Source organism: Choloepus didactylus, chromosome 10 (assembly GCF_015220235.1).
Source record: "Choloepus didactylus isolate mChoDid1 chromosome 10, mChoDid1.pri, whole genome shotgun sequence".
In the NCBI taxonomy this organism is placed as follows: domain Eukaryota; kingdom Metazoa; phylum Chordata; class Mammalia; order Pilosa; family Megalonychidae; genus Choloepus; species Choloepus didactylus.
This window is the reverse complement of record NC_051316.1, coordinates 82,098,101-82,119,288: the sequence shown is the minus strand read 5'-3', so window position 1 is coordinate 82,119,288 and position 21,188 is coordinate 82,098,101. Positions and strand designations below refer to the sequence as shown.

Below are 21,188 nucleotides of genomic sequence, written 5' to 3'. Positions count from 1 at the left end.
TTATCCTGATGTAGCCACACTTAGCCCAGTTATACCATTTTTCTAAAGCTTCCCAGGTAATTCCAATTGTAGCCTAGGTTGAAAACCAGTACCATATGCAGAGAAAAAAAGATCTGTAAATTTCACATGTAGGAAGGTCTAACACTGTTTCAAGAGCACCCGCTTGACAATCTACCTCTGTTCGTATTCCCTACATGTATGAATGAGGAAGGGGAAAGGATATGGGGCACAGTGTAACAGAAAAAGCATCAGGGTTATTGCAGGGGCCAGGAACCGTACTTGTGCAGAGCTTGTACCCAAGGTACAAGCCTGTATGAAGCTTTTTTTTTTTTTTTTTTACAGACTAACATAAACTTGTTGGTTTCTGCCTCTTCGGGTTGTAACCATGTAACTGTTCCTAGTGTCCTTCAGACTTTTATATTGTCTTTTAAGACATTAAAAAACGTACTGTAACACGTTCATTACAGAATTTTTTTAGAATGTGTTCTGTAAACCTGATGGAAATCCAAATCAGTCCTAAGTAATATTTTGAATGCTTTAGTTGTGAGTGTTGTCTACATGGGATGTCACTTAAAACAGCTGTGGACAATCAATTGTTCAGAGCCTGTATCAGAGAAGCACCTTCAGCTTTTCCTTTCCATTTGTCACCTTGGGAAAGAATATTGTGAAGAGACCCTGTTATTATCTCTGCTTTCCTGGACACCTGGCTCCATGTCTAAAGAAATTACGGTAGCTGCCTGGCAAGACAGTCCAATATTGGGAAGAAGAGGTTGTCAATTAGGAATGTCACTATGAAAAGAAACACCAAATTGGGTTTGCGAATCTCTTTTGAGGGAAATTCAGATAAGGTCAACTTCCAAGTTGGAAGTGTTTTAAGCTTTTCGACGATAGAAGCAAAAGAACCTGAGACAGGCTACAGAGGCAAAAAGCTCTCTCATACAAGTGGCTACAAGTTTTAAAAACCCCCTTCTCTTGGCTCGTTACCCACCCCCCTTCACTCCCCACTCTTGTTTAATAGTAAACATTTAACTATATTTAATAATATTTTGTTGTATGGCTCATTTTAGCCAGTAAATGAAAGGTTACCTTAGTAAAAGGCCAAGGCATTGCTCCCAGAAAAAAAAAGCCTGTAGTGACACACACTGGGAATGCTTTGTAATCAGTATATTAAGGAGACATTCATACATTTCAAGAATTGCTTAAATTCCGATACTCAGATTAAAGCATGTGAACATATCTTTTAAACATATGATTAAAGCTATTCATAATTTGATATACTACCAACATTAAATTACAGTTACCTTGGAGCATAAGTTAAATGGTTTAAAGTGAGCCTAAGGAACACCTTCTTATCTTATACATGCAAATTTCTCTTCCATGTAAAGATCCTCTTCACCTGAACTTTTAAGTTACCCAGCTCCTGCAATCACTACTTTGGGGCATATCATGGTCCAAAAAGAAGGGGGATAAATGTAACCAGGACAAAGCAACATATTTATATATTAAAAAAAAAAAAAAAAAGGGCATACCAGAAGGGAATGCAATTGTAGAAGTGCATGCCCTCAAGAAGCAGCATATTATGATAAACCTCTTTAAAAAGCTACCATTTCTATTACTGAAAACCACAGACTAAATTATTACTGTGCCATCTTCAAGTAACAGCTGAGGCAATAGAAATGCAGAAGCATCACAACAAATCCCACTTAATACAAATAACTATAAAGACCAACACTTCTCTACAAGTTAAGTTTTGTTTTTTTTCTGATTGCCAGTTAAATACAGTTTTAATTTCATAGCTTAACAATGAAGGGTCACACACTGAAGTCAATACACATACCTATACCTAGGCATTTCACTCTAAGCTAGTCCATGTACACAGCAAAAAATTATTACAAGACATGGCCTAACAAATGCTAAAGGGACTTTTCTTCTTTTAAACCAATAGTTTTTACAATTATTAAACTTTATCTTGCAAACTAAAGTCATCATACATACAGGGCAAAGTAAGAGCTTTTATATTTGAGTTTATTCTTCATTTAACTTTTAAAACACTACTATAGTTGAATATTAAAACAAAAACAATAGCAAGTAGTGAGCATATTATGATTACAGTCTTTCACTTACTCACTACTGCATATAAAATGCCAGTAGTGAGTGTTATTCACTGGCCCCAACTAGGAGGTTTGACACTGAACACCACCTCTGGGGTGATGCTCATCATCCTCATATGCTTCTCCATTGTAATGGCGGCGTCTTTCCTGATTGGGATCAAAGTCTACCAGTTCTACCTGATCCATTTCATCAGTTTCTTCTACTTCTTTTCTCTCAGGTAGCAGTTTTTCCAGCAAAGACAGTTTATCAGGTGAGAGAAAGCCATTCTCAGGAAAGTTTACCTACAAAAGGAAATTTCTACTGTTAAGTTTAATTAAAAAAAATTAACACTTTATTTTGCAAAGGTAATACAAAACCCACACAGAACAGAACTGCAGCATAACAACCCCCAATACCCATACCCACAATTTAAGTTCAATTTGATTCATTTCATCACTAGCTCCTTAGACAAGTTTCTATAGACACATTCCCCGCCCCTGAAAAAGACATGTATCTACATATAATACCTTTAGGGGACTTAACCAATCCCAAGTTAGAATATGTTCAAAAAGGCAAACAATACCTAGCACTCTGAACTAGAATTTAAGGCTTATGACAAATAAGGTTTTACAGATGAAACACTGTAGTATTTTGTCAAGAAATTCACAAAGATTGTTTTATGTACTTCTGCTAAACTTTTAAGATCCTGCTAAATAGGCTTTCACTAAAAATACCTACTTGCTATGCACCCACCCTTTTCCTCATGCCAATCTTCAAATAAATAGCCAATTAATGACTCAAATCCACCCCCAACTTGTTAACAAAGAATGCTCAACATAACAGGAGTAGATCAATGTATTTCCTCCTGGATAAAGCAGAATATAAATTTGAAGTGTTTTTTTTTTTGGCATTTAGAAATGTAATTCTGTAACAGAGTTTAGTAAGCTAATAATTTTCAAATATTCTTAGAATACTTTATAGTTTACCTTAAATTCGATGATTAGGCGACCCTTTTCATATGGCCTACGATAAATTGGCATGCCTTCATTTAGCACACACTTGATGTCTCCATGTTTGACAATCTGACCTAAGAGCATTGAAGACACATGGTTACGGGTTAGCAGGCAGGGGAAATAAAATACAGAAGTCGGGATCTCATTGATAGGAGCCAATCCCATACCATTTCATTTATAGGTTTTCTAGGGGCTGCTAAGAAAGCCAAGATCACACAATTTCCGCTCAGCCCATACAAGATATAAAACCAGTTTTCTCTGGTTGCCCAAGCTATTGATTTCATCTACAGACACTGAAAAGAAAATACTAGAACAGAGAAAGAGCTAGTCTAGTTACCATACCTGGATGAGAGGTGATAACTATGGTTCGGTTGTCAAGAGTGGATATTGGCTTTTGGAAGCCACACAATGCTTCAACCAGCTGTATGTCCATACACATGAAAAGGTCCTCTCCTCGCCTGTATCAATGTAAATACAGCATCTATTATGTGTTTCAAACCACCAATGATTCCAAGTGCTAGCAGGCAATTCTGTTTTCTTCTCTAACAACAGCATGGTGCTTTTCACGAACACACCTTTCCCCCCCTATTCTAAGGTTCAAGCAATGGAGAAAAGGGAGCAGCACATGGAACCTTTCAGGACAGAGCTTCAGAATCCTTCTACACACACACTTTTAAAAGCCTCTGCCACCTGAGTTCCCAAAACTGTCTCATTAATTAATTTTAATTTCTCACAAAGAAGGAAAAGTAAAAAAATACTTTAAGAGTGAAGCTTTTAAAAAATATTAGAGAAAGAGACCATTGTGGTCTAACAGTTGGACAGATCTGGTCTGGGTCTTGGATTACTGAGGTGCTATAAAATTAGGAAACGGGGATATGATCAATTCCGAGAGACAGTTTAAGAAATCTTTGTGTGTGTATATGAGACAATTCCATAGTGCCTGGCATACTGCAACTCTGAACCACAAAATCTTCTACATTTAGTAACAGTCCACCTTTCACCTCCTTGTGCTCAGACATTCCTTTTTCCCAATCCATGGTAACATAATGACTTAAATCAGTCAGAATGCTCTCCAGAAAATCTCTTGAGGGTTTATTTTAAATCCTGAGCTTGACAGCATTTCCTGATGTTTTTGAGACAACTGTGGAAGTATTCTGCTATAACTAATTCAAAACCCAGTTCTTTATGGATGATGTCCCTCAACAGATTTATTGAAACCTTACCTCCAAGTCCAATGTTTTGAAATTAGCCATGGATACACATTTAACACATTCACTGTTACCCATTGACGATTCTTGTTTTTCAGTGGAAGTTCATCATAAACTCAGTATTAAATATACAGCACTAAATCTGAATTTATATTTACTGAAAATCAGGTCCCAATTTTAGTTTCTCTATATACGGATAGTATTTATTTACAATGAAAAGCAACCCAATTCACCATGAACTCAGGAATGTAACTGGCAAAACCTTTAGGCCACTTACTTCAAATTAACCGCCTACCTGAAGCTTGAGGGCAAAATTTTGTCTAGGGACCCTTTCCTCAGCCCTTATACTTGCCCATTTATAATTACTACTGATAAAGGCTACAAAACATCTCCTGATTCAAGTGTACCTTTCAAGTTCAGATTAGGTAACAATTTACTTTTAGATTTTTAACTTTTTATAGCATCCTTTAAAACAAAATATTTGATTGAATCTAACTCTTCTGTTATACTTTCCCAGGGGATGTCCAGAAAATATGTTCTAAAAGTACAAAAGCTCATTTAAATTTTTAAAAATATACCCCAAATATATGCTAGATTATCAGGTTGAGTGGTTGATTCAAGTTCTTACCGAGTAAAAACAGCATGATCCTTCTGATCTAAAACAATGATAATATCTCCTGGCTCCAGTCCTGGCTCTTGGTCTCCTTCACCATGGAATGTTATCTTTTGGCCATCTTTCATGCCTAAAAAAAAAAGTTAATTTTGTACTCTTATTGAACTTCCAACTAAATTCAGAATCACAATACCTGTTAAGGCACACAGATGTGGGTCTGTGTGTACATGAAAGATACAACAGAAATGTTGTCTTTGTGGATGCTAAATATCACAGAAATGTTTGAGAATGCCCATGATTAAATCTAATTTCCTACTGAAGAAAGAATATAATAATGGAAATACAAATTCTTAAAAGGCAAAGAAACTTGGCTTCAAATCCTAGAACTGCTATTTACTAGATGACAAGTTACATAACCTTCCTTAACTTTCCCAGAGAGACCTATCCTCATTAAAGCTATGGTTTTAGGATTAAATAAAATGGTCTATGCTGGCGCCAAATCAGCGAGTCTTTGGCAAATATTATAACCATTAAATGTTAACTAGTTTAGTTTCCTTACTTATACCTAAGAACCCTAATCAAATTATTTTTATTCAGCCTGAAAGTGGCATAAGCCAAGACTTTCTTCTATTGTACTAGTAGTAACCATGTACAGGCAACCTCATTAACTAGTATTTGAAAGTAAATCTTCAACCATTGAAAAACTTCTCATTTACACAACTTCAAATTCCAAAACTCTTCAAGAACCACTCCATTTAATCCCTCCAAATATAAAAAAATGGATCACTGTTTGTGAATCCCTTGGCCGGAGTGCTCAATGTAAAAAAGTATGAGGAGAGGAGTATTTCCCATTAGGGCAAACATTTTCAAAAGGCCAACATATCCTACTGGGCATTGTATATTAGTTCAGTAAGGGTCTAGGCAACATCTCTTCCAACATAATTTCACATAAGAAAATCTGTGTTTGCAGATCATTCTGCTGCAGCACTATCTCCTGATTATTTCCTAAACCAATCATTACTCAGGTTACCTTACAAGAGCAACTTTTCCACTTTTTATTATGGGAAACACTAAACCTACACAAAAGCAAACAGTACAATGAGTCCCCATATATCCATCAATCTAGATTCAGTAGTTATCAATTCATGCCCAATCACATTTCATGTATCATACCTCTACCAACACCCCTCCCACCTCAGCATTATTTTGAAGTAAAACCCAGATATATCAATGCATCCACAAATACTATACAGTGTGTAGCTTTAAAAAACTAAGGACTTATTAAAATGGTTTCATTTGCAATTGATGCCCTTCCTAAGTGCAAAAAAAAGACTCAAAGTGTACACCCTACTCAACATGGGTGAATTAAGAAGAAAAAATAATGTTAATTTTAACTGACAAAAAACCCACACAAAAAAATCAAAAGCCATTTACTTCTCATATAATATGACATTATTTGGGGGAAACAAGAGAAGGAATTTAATTTAGCTCGTAGAATACTATTGCAGTCACTTAAATTTTGTAGATGTATTATTAATACAGAAAGAGGTTCATAGTATTAACAGCTCCAGATCAGTAAGAACAGTATAATACTAGTTTCATTTCAAAACAGTGAAGTCTGAAAGATATAATTACCATGTTACTTCAAAGTAGCAGAAATTAACATTTTCTAAAATTTCTACAAAGAACATCTATTGCTGTAAAATGTTTTTAGAAATTCAAAGAAAGAAGTAACCTGGAGCTCAAGTGGCAGAAACTGACAAAAATGTCTACGCAGCCTGTAAATAATGCTCATTAGTTTATTTTAAAAGCTATATCAAAAACATAAATTCTAATGAGATCCCATTCTTTACCTAAATCTACCCCCCCCAAATTCTTAATCAGAATCAATATCCCTTAATCTAGTTAATTCCTAAGGAATTTAAGGATGTGTACAAAGAGTTTGTGACTTAAAAAAGGTAGAAGGATTAAAGGTTTAACAGGAGAGAACAAATGTTCCACAGCACTCACCTTTGTCAATATGAACTTCTAGAATCTTCTTCTCTCGAACTATCTTCCTTCCATTGCAACTTTTACATCTATCTTTAGGACTGATCCGTTCCCCATGGCCTTGGCACTCCATGCACACAGACTGAATTTGCTGAACCATTCCAGGTCCTATCTGATGAATTCTTATTTGCATTCCAGTACCTCGGCAATTGGGACAGCACTCGACTGCTCCTTTCTTACCACCTCGGCCTAAGTAGTTAAAAAAAAATAAAATAAATTTAAGTATGAGTTTAGTAGCAAATACAGTATAATGAATTATTAAGACTGGGGTTTCTAAACACTCTTAAGATTTTCAAGGTCTGATGGAAATGCCACCCTAAGAATCTACAAATCAGTCTTTCTTATTTGATAGAAGATAGCCACAATCTGCTTAATTTCCTGATTGTCGGTCTTCCAAAAGACTCATTTCAGAATTTCCAACTTAAACACATGCTTCTGAAAGCACAATTCTTAGGACTGCTGTCATCTGTGAGATGGACATTTTAATTACTCTTTGGAAGATAATATTTACAAGAAGTAATTTTTATGTATAAAAAAGCTTAGAGGCTCACAGCCAGTAATTTATCTCTAAATGAAACAGCTGAATGTGCCCAAAAGACTGTTTAAATCATTTTACAGATTATAAAATCACTAAAATATTTCTGAAGTTTCAGAAACACGACTACTTTGCTAGTATTTCTCTAAGGCAGTAGATGAGGTGTTTTTCTCCATATTTGTACTCTCTAAGATTTAAGTAGTGTTTTTATATACCCAGTAAGTCATCAATTCTCATTTTCCATTAATATATTAAGTAAGGATGTTAACATAGACTGAGGGTTCAAAGCTGTATGTACCCCAAAAAAGATCATGTTCTTAAAGCTAATCCATTCCTGTGGGTGACCTATTGTGGGTAGGACCTCTTGATTAGGTTATTTCACTTGAAGCCTGTCACAGGTGGGGCTTAATCCTCTTATTGGACGGAGTCTTTTATAAAGAAGCTGAGAGACACACACAAAAGACAAAGGAAACTGGAAGAGGACATATGCTCAGAAACAAAACCACAGATGGAGTGTGCTTTATTGCTGAAAGCAATAAAATGTGGGAGAGAAGGGAAAGACCAGCAGACGCCAGCCATGTGCTTTGCTACGTGTCAGAGGAGTCCCAGATCACTGGTATGGTCTTCAGGGAGAAAGGACCACCTGTTCATGCCTTGATTTGGAGATTTTCACAGCCTCAGAACTATAAGCTTTTAAGTTAATAAATCTCCATTTGTTAAAAGCCAACTCATTTCTGGTATATTGCATTTTTGGCAACTTTAGCAAACTAAAACAACCATACCTTCACATTTGTCGCAAATCACATTCTTTTGCAGAGCGAGTTTTCTTGTTGCACCATTATATAAATCTTCTAAGGTTACTGAGAGCTGATGTACAACATTTTTACCTAAAGCAAAATACTGGTTCATTAAAAATCTTGTGTTAAATGTACCATAAAAATTGTAAAGGATAAAAAGTATGTAATGAAGTATGAGAACATACTAAATACTAGAAGGTTGTTCATATTTATCATGTACGATCCTTGAACTGTGATGCAACTACAGATAAATAAAACTGCACCAGAGATTAAGTTAATTTGCCTGAGGACAGATACGGCCATTTTACAAATTATGATAAAACACTACCTGCAAAGTCACTGGAGGAAAAAAAAACTGTTATCTAACTACACACATTTCAAAGAATTAATCCAAACCTGTGTTTCTGTCCCAACATTATTCTTGGAACCTTTCATTTAGTGTTGTATGGAGCAACATGCCAATTACTTCATCCAAAAATTCTTCAGCATAGTAAGCTCCTAGTAATTGAGATAAGTCAGAAAAGCTGTTGCATTTGAGTCACCAAAGAATATAAATTCCTACACCTTTTTCTTTACTAACAGGATTAGAACTTTTTATGGTGAGCCAGCACCTGTTTAAAGGCTACCTTTCTCGTATTGTTTATAGTAGTGCTGGCCAATAGAACTTTCCGCAATGATGGAAATGTTTTATATCTGCGCTGACCAGTACGGTAGTCATTTGTCATGTGCAGCAACTAAGCACATGAAATGTAGCTAGTGTCACTGGGAAACTGAATTTTTGCTGTATTTTAAATTAATCTAAATTTAAGGAGCTACATGTGGCCTTTGGCTGCAAAGAAGCACCATACTTAGAATGGAAATGGAAGGTTGAGACCATATGAAGTCACCTGTCAATGGTTAGTTAATAAACTGCTAGCCTAGTGATCCATCCTTCCACAAGGACTTTATCCACCACCAAATAGTACTGTGCTACACCTAAATGAAAAAGTTCTGAAACTCTGCTGCATAACATGCCTCATGAACACTTTTAGCTTCAACTACATATTACATTACCATAAACTACACCCTTTTGCTCCTAGCTCCATCTTTGGATTCTGTATCACAAAATACAGTGCAATGTAGTTGGTTCTGGCATGCTGAAAGCTGCATTTCTCACTTTAAACATTATACAGAGTTGAGAATTTAGGGAAGGAAAAACAAAACTCCTGAAGTTTGATGAAGCACATACTTTCTGGTCGAATTTGTTCGCCTCTCATTGATCTAAGCCACATAGGGGTTTACCAATAGTTGTTGGGTCAATCCTTTATTAAAAAAAGACAAGTGGAAAAAAAACCACTACTTTCCCTTTGAACAATCAATCCTAGTAATTTACTTATAAGCAACTGATTTGGATTGTAGATTGTTTTCATAGTAAAGTCCTGCAAAATAAGCATACTCCTTTCCTTGAAGACCTTTTTAAGAGAAACTGAGTAAACAACTTCCTAAGTCTTTCTGATCCCTAAAAAGCTCAAACTGAAATTTAATGCTTGCCAGTTTGTTCTGCAACTGGCTTCTACCCACCAACCTTTGTACAAACTATACTGGGAACCAAGTCAAATTGACTTCTCTTGACCAGAACACTGTACTCTTAAACAGTACTTCTACAACTTGCAACCACATTTTTGCCAATTATATGCATACAGTTTGGTAATGTTGAAGCAAAACTCAAAAGATAGGCTATTTGGAGGCAATGAACCTGTGTTCCAATCCTGTCAGGACCTTGAGGTTAAGTTTGTGAACCCCAACTCACCCTTGATTGAAAAAAAGGCCACAGTACCCACGACTGGATTGAGTCAGATAAGAGCCGTAAAAACAGCTTAGAAAATTGTGTTGTTATACTTTGTCCCCTTAACACCTAATAACTAGAACTTATCAGAAGCACTTATTTATTACCACTTAACTGGCTTAGCTATTTTAAGCATTTTTAGGTCCATCAAATCTTTTCATTTACAAAAATTACCATTTTAATCAGTTTAAGGTCAGTTGCAACATTATACCAAGTTAGAAAGCAGTGAAATAAGTGACTTTTCAAAAATTTGCTTTGATCAAGTTTAATTTGCTGCATGTTGACCAGGTTATTCTTACCTCTCCTTTCTCTCTGCATCCTTCCACCACCTCCAAAAAACATATCAAAGATGTCCATGGGGGAGCCAAAACCCCCACCTGCTCCACCCTCTTTGATGGCCTGTTCTCCTCCTTTGTCATATAATTCTCTTTTCTTTGCATCAGAGAGCACTTCATAAGCTTGAGAAATCTGTTTAAACTGTTTACAAAAAAGGAAGTAAATTTCGTTTTTTATTTTTATTTTTAAACCGAATACAAAGCATAGCCACTATACTAGTCACACTCAATTTCAGGTGATAATATAAATACTATACACCTCTCAAAAAACCATTCAGATAGGTTTAAAAGTATATATACCACTTGCCTTCTCTCCTTCGTTTGGATTCTTATCAGGGTGGTATTTCAAGGCTAGTTTCCTGTAAGCCTTTTTCAACTCTTCCTGGGTGGCATTGGGTTTGACCCCCAAAACATCATAGTAAGTGGTTTCTTTCACCATTTTCTACAGCCTGGAATAAAAAAATGCGATTTTAATAGACTTCCAATTTGTAATTTTAATTAGTAAAATCAGAGTTAAATCTGTCCTTTGCCAAGATCTGATTAAAACAACACTCTTAAACTTCAAAGTAAAGACGATTCCTATGATAATTCAGCTATGAGTTCTAACAGACTACGTATAAACTAATAACCGTAAATAATTCAAGTGTCCTTTTAGCCGTTGTTTCCCACTCCCCCACATTAAAACCTCTGTACTAATGCAACTATTAACCTGGATTGCTTCGCTTTCCCTTCCCCAGAGGTGGTGATAAGACAGCAGTAATCCAAAGGAGTACTAACAAGTTCAGTCCATTGCTTATTACATTATCACTGTTTTTGGTAAATTTGATGAACCCCCAAACGCTTCCCAGAAAAATACATTTAGGCACAGTTGGGGGTGTGGCGAGGAGGTGGTTTATGGAATTGAGAACAGCCAGTTTCAGAAGGGAAGCTCCCCTCCACCTCAATCCTGAGATGTTGTTTCTCAATCTAGGAGCTTACAGCTCCTCCACTTTTATCGCCGAATCCCTCTAGCCCCACAAGTCAATTGTGTATTTACATCCCGCCAGGTTTCTCCCCACACTTGGAGCAAACCGTTCAAGGATTCCTTCCTTTCTCCCTCCCACCGTAGATCTGAGAGGTTGGGAGTAGCTCAGCCCTAAACAAAGAGAGGGAAGGCAGGGAGGAGAAACCAAAGCTGCAGCTTCCGCCCCGCCCCTCCCGCAGCCCCTGGCCCCCCCGACCCCCCCCCTACCGCCCTCTGCGCATGCGCGCAAGGGCGCCCACTCCGAGCAAGCGCAGGCCGAGGGGGCGCGAGGGAGCGCATGGAAGGGAGGCGGAGACGGCAGCTCCCTGGGGACCTCAGACTGGGTGGGGGATGGTTGGGGGATGGTTGTGGGGGGGCGCTAAGGGAAGGTCTCACGCCCACTCACTGGGTACCGGGGATGAGCTACCAGAGTAACACATCAGTTCCCCAAACAGGGAATCATGGATACAGGAACCGACAACCCTCCCGCCCACGCGGAAATAACCGCCTCCAACCACGGCTCCATTTGGATTCCCGGTTACACCAAAAACGCCAGCCTGGGAACAAAGGGAAGCGCGACGGCTGAAACTCACCGGTGAGCGGGCCAAGGCCGGTGAGGGGGAGCGGGAAGGAGCGCGTCGCTGTGCGCAGCTCAGGCAACCGCCGCTCCTCCGCCTCTCACCGAGCGTTCTGGAAAGTTCCGGCCGGCGCTCCGGAGCCGTCGTCTTTTGTAGCCGAGCCCGGGCGCGTCACCCGCCGGAAGTCCCGCCCCTCCCGGCCGCTGCCACCGCCCGCGGTTACCTGGGCAACGGCGCGGGGGCGCTCGGGCTGGGAGGGGCTCTGGCGGAAGGGCCCTGTGGGGGTGGGGGAAAGCCCGCGTTCTCGACGTTTCGGAAGCTTCTGGAGCCCGCACCTCCATCCAGCGGCCCTGAGTGCGGAAATCTCGGGTGGACCGGGGTATTGTGCACCGTGCGGAGCAATTCCGATGCAACTCGGGATTCCCAAATTAGTGAGGCGGCCGCGGCTGGGTAGGGATCGGGAGCTGGGACCCAGGCGGAAGCTGCCGAATGGTAACCTCCCAGAACAAAGCCCTGCAGCCGCTCCTCCCCATCGGCGTCTTTTTCGCCTTTCGGCGTCTCCAACTGGATAAGTCCCTGACCCTGAAGTTCTGGGAATCTGCGAAGCAAGAAATGCTGAGCAAGGCGGTCATAGCCGACAGACCAATATCGCAGACCTTGAAACTTGCTCTTTTTCCACACAGTCCAGGGCCTCGTGATTCACCGAAGTGGGAGGTTGGGAGAGTTCTTTGTGCATGTTCAGTCCTCCACGTGCACGTTATCTGCCTTAGGCCTTCCTGTCTCCTGCATACTGAGTTTAGGGAGTCTGGGATCGTGTTAAATAGGGAAACGTTTAGAATTCCTTAGTACAAGCTGAGAACCATGGCTTTTTCTCTGGCCAGGTTTACCCTTAGTTGGCTAGTCAGGGACACAGTGGCACCAAGAGTGGCTAGCTGTGAAAAATTGTTTTAATTATTTTACCTAACTTAAAAGCCCCACTATTCTGTAAACCTGGATCTAGAGTCTGCGAAGTGAAACTTCAGGTTTTCAAATGTTGGGAAGAAAGCATAATGGAAAATGGGGTCCGTCTTCCTGAATAGTAACACAACAAACTTATGATGAGTATCTAGCACAAAAGTGCATGGCAAAGTTGAGAAAGCCTGAGCCATATCGCTTAGATGTCAAGGGGGAACCTTGAAAGTTATTTAACTAGAATGGCAAGGTAGTGGTCAGGAGGGGAAAGGTTCCAATGTTAGACTGATGAGTCAGGGAAAGCCTCTCTGGGAAAAAGCAGTTATACTAAATTTTGAAGAAGGGAGAGGAGCATGCCCCGCCAAAGTATAAAGCATCAGGGAGGGTCTAGATGTGCGGAAGAATATGATATTTTTAGGAAGTTGCAAGTAATTGGATACAGCCAGAGCTAAGCCTGCTGGAGTGGCTGGCGGTGAGGAGTCAGAGCTAGTTGGGAAATATCCCGCTTTGATATATCTTGCCAAGCTAAGAATTTTGAACTTTACCTTGGAAGCATGACCCTGCCTAAGGCTGCTGGAGTGGTTGGCAGTGAGTTGTCAGAGCTAGTTGGGAAATATCCCGTTTTGATATATCTTGCCAAGCTAAGAATTTCGAACTTTACCTTTGAAGCATGACCCTGCCTACCTCTTCAGCCTTATCGCCTTCCTTATTTATTTTAACTGGGCAGTCCTGTCAACCAAGCTGTCTGTAGTTTCTCAAATGCACTTTTTCATTTCTGTGTGCTTTTTGCTCTGCCTGGTAAACACCTAATTTTTCCAATGTTAGGTGTTAACTTCTCTAATGTTACCTACACTTAAAGCCTAATATTTCCAGACAGTATACTAGGGGCTGGTAATAAAAAAATCATATAAGTCATGGTATCTGCCCTCAAAGTGCTTACCACAATGTGAGAGAACCAGAGACATAAAAGAAATAGTTCGGTGTGAGAAATGCTGATAAAGGAAGAGTATTTGGTTGCTGAATAGAGGAACTGTGCACTATACAGATGAGCATACCAGGCAGAGAGACCAGCAAGTGTGAAGGCATGAAATGAACATGAACAGTAAATAAGCAATAATTAAGTACTAAGTATTGTTCATGTGTTATATAGGAGCTGTAGTCCTATTTATACTCGATTGTAGTATAAACTATGCATTTGTGAATCTGACATTGATTAAGTAAATGAACAAGCATCAATATGGTGTATGTCAAATCACTTCAACCAAGAGTTTCCACAAATGACTATTACCATGTTTAATGTTTCTTTCTACTTCAGGAACCCACAAGTTTGAGAGCTGTAAGTATGAAGCAAACATGAAGATAACTTCTTGACACAATGAGACCTGATATTGAAGATACGTTTAAAATGTGCAAGCTCATATATTAAGTGAATAAAATAATGGGCATAAAATTGGTTAATAAAAAGGAAAATATATACTTGCTTTTATATGCTTTGACTATTTCCGAAGGATACACGGAGATTTGTAATATGGTTACCTATGGGGAGAGCTGCAGAGGAGGGGGTTGGGGGGAGGAAACAAGTGAGAGAGAGACATTTCACAATATATCTTTTATTAACTTTAGAATTTTTAACCCATATGAATCTAGTACTTACTAAAAAATTCAGCTTAAAAAAGTATAAGATTCACACCATCCCAATTCAAGCTTTGAACTGGTAATGTCACCCCAACAGCCAAGTTGGGTGATTCTAAGTTGCCTTAAAAGCTATCTTTACGTATGTTCTGTTTGACAGTTTTCTGGCTCCTCAGAAGTAGAACTCTTAAAGCTTTTTTTTTCCTTAGAAGTTAACACTTTTAAGAAGCATTCTTATTTACATAAAATACCCAACAAACCCAGTAACTTATTTATGTGATTTTTTTGTAGAAATGGGATCATATATACAATGGTGTTTGCACTTTGCCCTTTCGCTTAATTTATTGTCACGTTACCATGCATGTCATGATAAATAAATCTACCCTTCCTATTTTTGATGATTTCATAGTATGTAGTATGCCCGCACCATAATTTATTTAACCATTTCCCTGTTGATGAACAATTTGATTTTTAATCATATTTTTTATTGTAGAATATAACATATATACACATAGAAGTGATAACCTTCCAAGTACAATTTAACAGGTAGTTAGCAAATTTCAAAGAATGTTATGGGTTACAGTTCCACAGTTTCAATATCCCCGACATGGGACAGGAACCCCCCCCCCCAGGTGAGTGAGTCTCCGTGGCAACAGAAAACAATTTGATTTTTTCCAACATTTTACAAATAGTGCTGCAGAGAAAAAGTTCTCAAATACATCTTTGGGTACTCATGCATCTATTTCTCTAGGATGGACACTTACCTAAAATTGAAATTGCTGGGTCAAAGTGAATACAGATTTAAACTTCAAATAAATAACTTCCCGTATAAATTCTGTCAATCTGTCCTGCCTCCAGCAGTGTGTGAGTGGACCTTGCCAATATGGGGGATTCTGTCTTTTATTTCTTTTCAATCTTTGCTGATCTTAGAGATGAAAGTGATATCTTATTGTTTTAATGTGTTTCTTTAATTGTATATATAATTTAATTGTATATATATTTTTCTTTTGGATGTTTACTGATAATTTCTTCTGTCAATTTTTCATTCTTGTTTGACCATTTTTCTGTGGTGTAATGTCACAATTTTAATGATGCACTTTTTTTTTTTAAATGAAAACATCACTTTTATTGACAGTGTAAAACCACAATGGACAGTTTCACAGAACAGAAATAAGACATCCCCAAGACAACAGAGTGCGTAAAACTGCAGCACATAGTTAATACTCTTCACCCTCATCCTCTCCCTCACAACTATCTGCTCCAACCTCCTCGTAATCCTTCTCAAGGGCAGCCAAGTCCTCACGGGCCTCAGAGAACTCTCCTTCCTCCATCCCCTCACCCACATACCAGTGAACAAAGGCACGCTTGGTGTACATCAGGTCAAACTTGTGGTCCAGGTGAGCCCAGGCTTCAGCCACAGCTGTGGTGTTGCTCAGCATGCACACAGTTCGCTGGACCTTGGCTAAGTCTCCACCAGGCACCACAGTAGGAGGTTGGTAATTAATGCCAACCTTAAAGCCAGTGGGGCACCAATCCACAAACTGGATGGTGAGCTTGGTCTTGATGGTGGCAATGGCAGCATTGACATCTTTGGGAACCATGTTGCCACGGTACAACAGGCAGCAAGCCATGTATTTACCGTGGCGAGGTCACATTTCACCATCTGGTTGGCTGGCTCAAAACAAGCGTTGGTGATCTCTGCTACAGTAAGTTGTTCATGGTAGGCCTCAGCAGAGATGACTGGAGCATATGTGGCCAGAGGAAAGTGGATGTGGGGGTAGGGCACCAGGTTGATCTGGAATTCTGTCAGATCAACATTCAGGGCACCATCAAACCTGAGGGAAGCAGTGATGGAGGACACAATTTGGCTAATAAGGTGGTTAAGGTTGGTGTAGGTTGGGTGCTCAATATCGAAGTTCCTACGACAGATGTCATAGATGGCCTCATTGTCTACCATAAAGGCACAATCTTGAGTGCTCCAGGGTGGTGTGGGTGGTGAGGATGGAGTTGTAGGGCTCGACCACAGCTGTGGAAACCTGGGGGGCTGGGTAAATGGAGAACTCCAGCTTGGACTTCTTGCCATAATCAACAGAAAGACATTCCATCAGCAGGGAGGTGAACCCAGAACCGGTCCCCCCACCAAAGCTGTGGAAAACCAAGAAGCCCTGAAGACCTGTGCACTGGTCCGCCAGCTTGCAAATTCTGTCCAGAACCAGGTCAATGATCTTCTTGCCAATGGTGTAGTGCCCGCGGGCATGGTTATTGGCAGCATCTTCCTTGCCTGTGATGAGCTGCTTAGGGTGGAAGAGCTGGTGGTAGGTGCCAGTGCAAACTTCATCAATGACTGTGGGTTCCAGATCTACAAACGCTGCCCTGGGCACGTGCTTGCCGGCACCGGTCTCACTGAAGAAGGTGTTGAAGGAGTCATCTCCTCCCCCGATGGTCTTGTCACTTGGCATCTGGCCATTGGGCTGGATGCCATGTTCCAGGCAGTAGAGCTCCCAGCAGGCATTGCCAATCTGGACACCAGCCTGGCCAACGTGGATGGAGATGCACTCATGCATGACGGGGTTTTGTAGGAATTTGCGAGACTGGAGGAGGCGAGGGGATGGCGACAAGAATCTCCCACTGACAGACTACCAAGGAGTCTGGGGGAGAAGTAGTGAGCATGATGCACTTTTGTATTAGGATTATTAGATGTTAGTCTGTCATGGGTTGCAATTATTTTTTCCAGTGTTTTGTTAGCTTTTGACTTAGTATCTATATCTATAATTTTTTTGCCATATAAAGGTTTTAATTTTTAGGTAGATGAGTTTTGACCCTTTTCCTTTTTGGCTTTTCTTTTTCTTCATCTCTGCTTTCCCTCCCTCTCCCCTCTGCTGCTTCTTCATTTGTTATGAACATTATTAATGTATTCTCCCAGGTTTTTTGACACTTTCATGGTCTCATTTTCTCTATGCCAGCTGGAATGTATTTTGGTGTAAGTTCTGAGGATTATTTGTAAGTGAGTGTGCCAGTTTGAATGTATTATGTCCCCCAAATGCCATTATCTTTGATGCAATCTTGTGGGGCAGACATTTTAGTGCTGATTAGATTGGAATTCTTTTAGTGTTTCCATGGAGATGTGCCCCACCCAACTGTAGGTGATAACTCTGATTAGATATTTCCATGGAGGCATGGCCCCCCCCATTCAGGGTGGGCCTTGATTGGTGGAGCTATATAAATGAGCTGACAGGCAGAGGGAACTCAGTGCAGCCATTAGTGATGTTTTGAAGAGGAGCTATAGCCAAGAGGGACACTTTGAAGAAAGCACAGGAGCTGCAGATGAGAGACAGTTTGAAGACGGCTGTTGAAAGCAGACTCATGCTCCGGAGAAGCTGAGAGAGGACAGATATCCCAAGTGCAACTAAGAGTGACATTTTTGAGGGACTGCAGCCTAGAGAGGAATGTCCTGGGAGAAAGCCATTTTGAAACCAGAACTTTGGAGCAGATGCCAGCCACATGCCTTCCCAGCTAACAGAGGTTTTCCGGACACCATTGGCCATCCTCCAGTGATGGTACCCGATTGCTGATGTGTTACCTTGGACACTTTATGGCCTTAAGACTGTAACTGTGTAATCAAATAAACCCCCTTTTATAAAAGCCAATCCATTTCTGGTGTTTTGCCTTCCAGCTGCATCAGCAAACTATAACAGTGAGCATTTATTTTTCTTCAAATGACTAGCTAGTTTGTCCAACACCATTTATTATAACTCTGTTTATCCTGACTAGTGTGAAATGCCACTTTTATTCTATACTAAATTTCCAATGAAATACATTTTAATATCTAGAAGGCCCAGTTCCTCTCATTGCTCCTCCTTATTAGAATTTTCCTGGCATATTCTAGTATGTTTATTCTTCCAGATGAACTTTTGAATGTATCTGACAGTTTTCCCCAAAATCCCTTTGTGAGTTTCATTTTGGTTACATCAATTTTATAGATCAGTTTGGGGAGGGGGGGGAATTATAATTTTTACAAGGTTGAATCTTCCTATCCAAGAACAAGATATTTTGTGAATATGACTGTATATTCACTTCCTTTGTTGTGTTTTATAGCTTTTTTAAAAATAGATCCTGGATTATTCATTTCTTCTTAAATCTGTTAATAGGCATGTCTTTTGTTGCTATCCTGAACAGTTTCTTTAATTTTTGATTTATTTCAATGGGGTCCTCATAACTTTCAGTTGGGCAGATCACAGCTGTCCATGGAGTAGTAGCTGGAGATGGCTGGAGGCATGGCAGAAGCCATGTCATAAAGGATTTTACGTGCTGTGCTATGCTAAAAAGTTTGAATTTTATCTTCAAAGCTCCAGAGAGACTCTGGAGAATTTTAAGGATGGAATGATGTAACTTTTTTTTTTTTTCTTGAGTGCTTGTCAGGCACTATACTAAGCCCTCTACAAATAATGCTGCCATATATGGTGGTTTGGAACCATGTACCCCAGAAAAAAACATGTTCTTAAACTTAATTCATTCCTCTGGGTGTGAACCCATTGTAAGTAGACCCTTTGATGAAGTTACTTCAGTTACGGTGTGACAAACTCAGGAAGGGTCTTACTCCTACCACTGGAGTCTTCTATAAGCAGAATGAAATTCAGATAGAAAGAAAGCCACAGGAAGCAAGAAGCGGAAGACCAGTAGATTCTGGAAGAGAAGGGAAAATCTGGGAGAGGCCACCACATGCATTGCCATGTGATCAAGGAGCCCAGGACCAAGGATTACTAGCAGCTAGACCCAGTCTTCAGGAAGAAAGCATCGCATTAATGAGGTCTTGATTTGGACTCTTCCTAGCCTCAAAACCATGAGCCAGTAAATCCCCATTGTTTAAGCCAACCCATCACACAGTGTTTGCTTGAGCAGCCAAGAAAATTAAAACACCATATTTTAATATTCACACCTACTTTACAGATTACTTGATTAATTTGTGTTTTAGAATAATTACTTGGGTGCTGAAGCAAAGAATGGATTCTTAGGAGAATTTTTAAATTAGTTTTTACTTTGAAATGCTTCCAAACTTACCAGGACAGTTACACAAATAATACAAACATTGTACAGAGAATGCCACCATACCCTATCCAGCAGATACTGAGATCCACCAATTTTAACATTTTGTCACATTTCTGTATAATTCTTTCTATCAGCTATCTATCCATCCATCCATCCATTTATCAATCCATTTTCTGAACACTTTTGTGTAGGTTGTATGCATTATGCTCCTCAAACACTTAATATAGCTATGTACATTTCCTAAGAATAAGGATATTTGTGAAAGAAGGGGAGCACACTCCGTCTTCAGTGTTCATGCAAAAGAAAGTTTTATTCTACTCATTTCTACAGGTCTTTATAGCATACAAGGTAGTTTTCTACGTGACTGCTCTCAGGCATTTCAGGGAGGGTACATTTTTTCTAAAGCCATGAGGTGTATTTACATATCTTTAGTCTTAAGGGACAATTTCTTTGGGGGCTAGACGGGAAACAGTGGGGGCGGGAGACAGGAGCATGGAAGGAGCCCAGCAGGAGCTCAGAGATTATTCCCTTATCTAAATTGCAGTCCGCTTTCAGACATGCAAGACTTTTGGCCTTTTCCTAGCCCAGTGTCCACTTTCAGACATCTGGAGCTTTGGGAAGGCCCTGCGCTATAGTTTGTTAAGCCAGGGGATCTTCCATGTCTCCACAGATACTCATGTATGTAGCCACCTTAATTAAAGTTATCAAGTTCAAGAAATTCAACATTGGTATAAAACTTACAGTTTATATTGCAGTTTTTTCATATGTCCCAATAATGTCTCTTTGAGCATTTTCTCCTCTCTTATTAGATCCCATCCAGGATCATGTATTACATTTAATTGCCATTGTCTCTTTAGTTGCTGTTGTTTTTTTAAATGTGGGAATACATACAAACATAGTTTCCCATCTCAACCATCCCCAGTCATACCATCTCCCCAAACAAAAATCCTATATCCATTATGCATTAACTCCTCTTAGGAAGCTTTCATGGTGAAAGATCAGATCAGAAGTGATGAGGCCTGTGCTGGTTTATATATATTATGTCCCCCAGAAAAAGCCATATTCTTTATATTCTTTAATGCAAAATCTTGTGGGGGCAGATTGATTGATCTTTTTGATTAAGGTGTGACCTCTTGATTGACTGTTTCCATGGAGGTGTGGCCTCGTCCATTCAGTATGGGTCTTGATTAGTTTACTAGAGTCGTTTAAAAGAGCCGGCCCAGACCCAGACACTTGCTGACTCTTTTGAGATGCTGGCCCAGAATTTGCTCTGCAGAAGCTAAGAGAGGACAAAACTCCCCAAGAGTAGCTGAGAGAGACTTTTGAAGAGATACTTGGGAGCTGATACTTAGAGATGCTTGGAAACATTTGGAGATGCTAGCCCAGAGCTTGCTCCAGGTAAGCTGAGAGAGACAACCCCACAGACATTTTGGAGAATGCCATTTTGAAACAATGTGGGCGCAAAGGAACAGCAGACGTTAGCCACATGCCTTCCCAGCTGACAGAGGTTCT

At 39.7% G+C, this 21,188-nt stretch overlaps 1 protein-coding gene, 1 long non-coding RNA gene and 1 pseudogene across 2 annotated transcripts; 1 reads left to right on the top strand and 2 right to left on the bottom strand.

Annotated features, from left to right (window-relative positions):
* Positions 1-1,737: 1,737 nt before the first annotated feature.
* Positions 1,738-12,219, bottom strand: DNAJA1 (DnaJ heat shock protein family (Hsp40) member A1). Its single transcript, XM_037797587.1, has 9 exons — positions 12,063-12,219; positions 10,774-10,915; positions 10,431-10,608; positions 8,292-8,396; positions 6,936-7,163; positions 4,941-5,055; positions 3,447-3,562; positions 3,078-3,178; positions 1,738-2,393 (listed from the first exon to the last, which is right to left on the bottom strand). The coding sequence occupies exons 2-9, from the start codon at positions 10,903-10,905 to the stop codon at positions 2,175-2,177; spliced, it is 1,194 nt and encodes a 397-aa protein (XP_037653515.1). The 5' UTR covers positions 10,906-10,915; positions 12,063-12,219; the 3' UTR covers positions 1,738-2,174.
* LOC119504952 lies at positions 11,731-14,457 on the top strand. Its single transcript, XR_005210658.1, has 3 exons — positions 11,731-11,813; positions 11,925-12,761; positions 14,314-14,457. It is a non-coding gene; the product is annotated as an uncharacterized LOC119504952 (long non-coding RNA).
* A 1,356-nt stretch (positions 14,458-15,813) lies between these two features.
* LOC119504940 lies at positions 15,814-17,205 on the bottom strand (annotated as a pseudogene).
* Positions 17,206-21,188: the final 3,983 nt, after the last annotated feature.

What these genes read in the sequence shown, in the direction of transcription:
- DNAJA1 (XM_037797587.1), bottom strand. Translation starts at nt 10,905, where the DNA reads ATGGTGAAAGAAACCACTTACTATGATGTTTTGGGGGTCAAACCCAAT. An exon ending in GATGCAGAGAGAAAGGAGAG is followed by an intron (nt 8,397 to 10,430) that starts GTAAGAATAACC and finishes ATTTTGCTTTAG; the next exon opens with GTAAAAATGTTGTACATCAG. An exon ending in GATTTGCGACAAATGTGAAG is followed by an intron (nt 7,164 to 8,291) that starts GTATGGTTGTTT and finishes TTAACTACTTAG; the next exon opens with GCCGAGGTGGTAAGAAAGGA.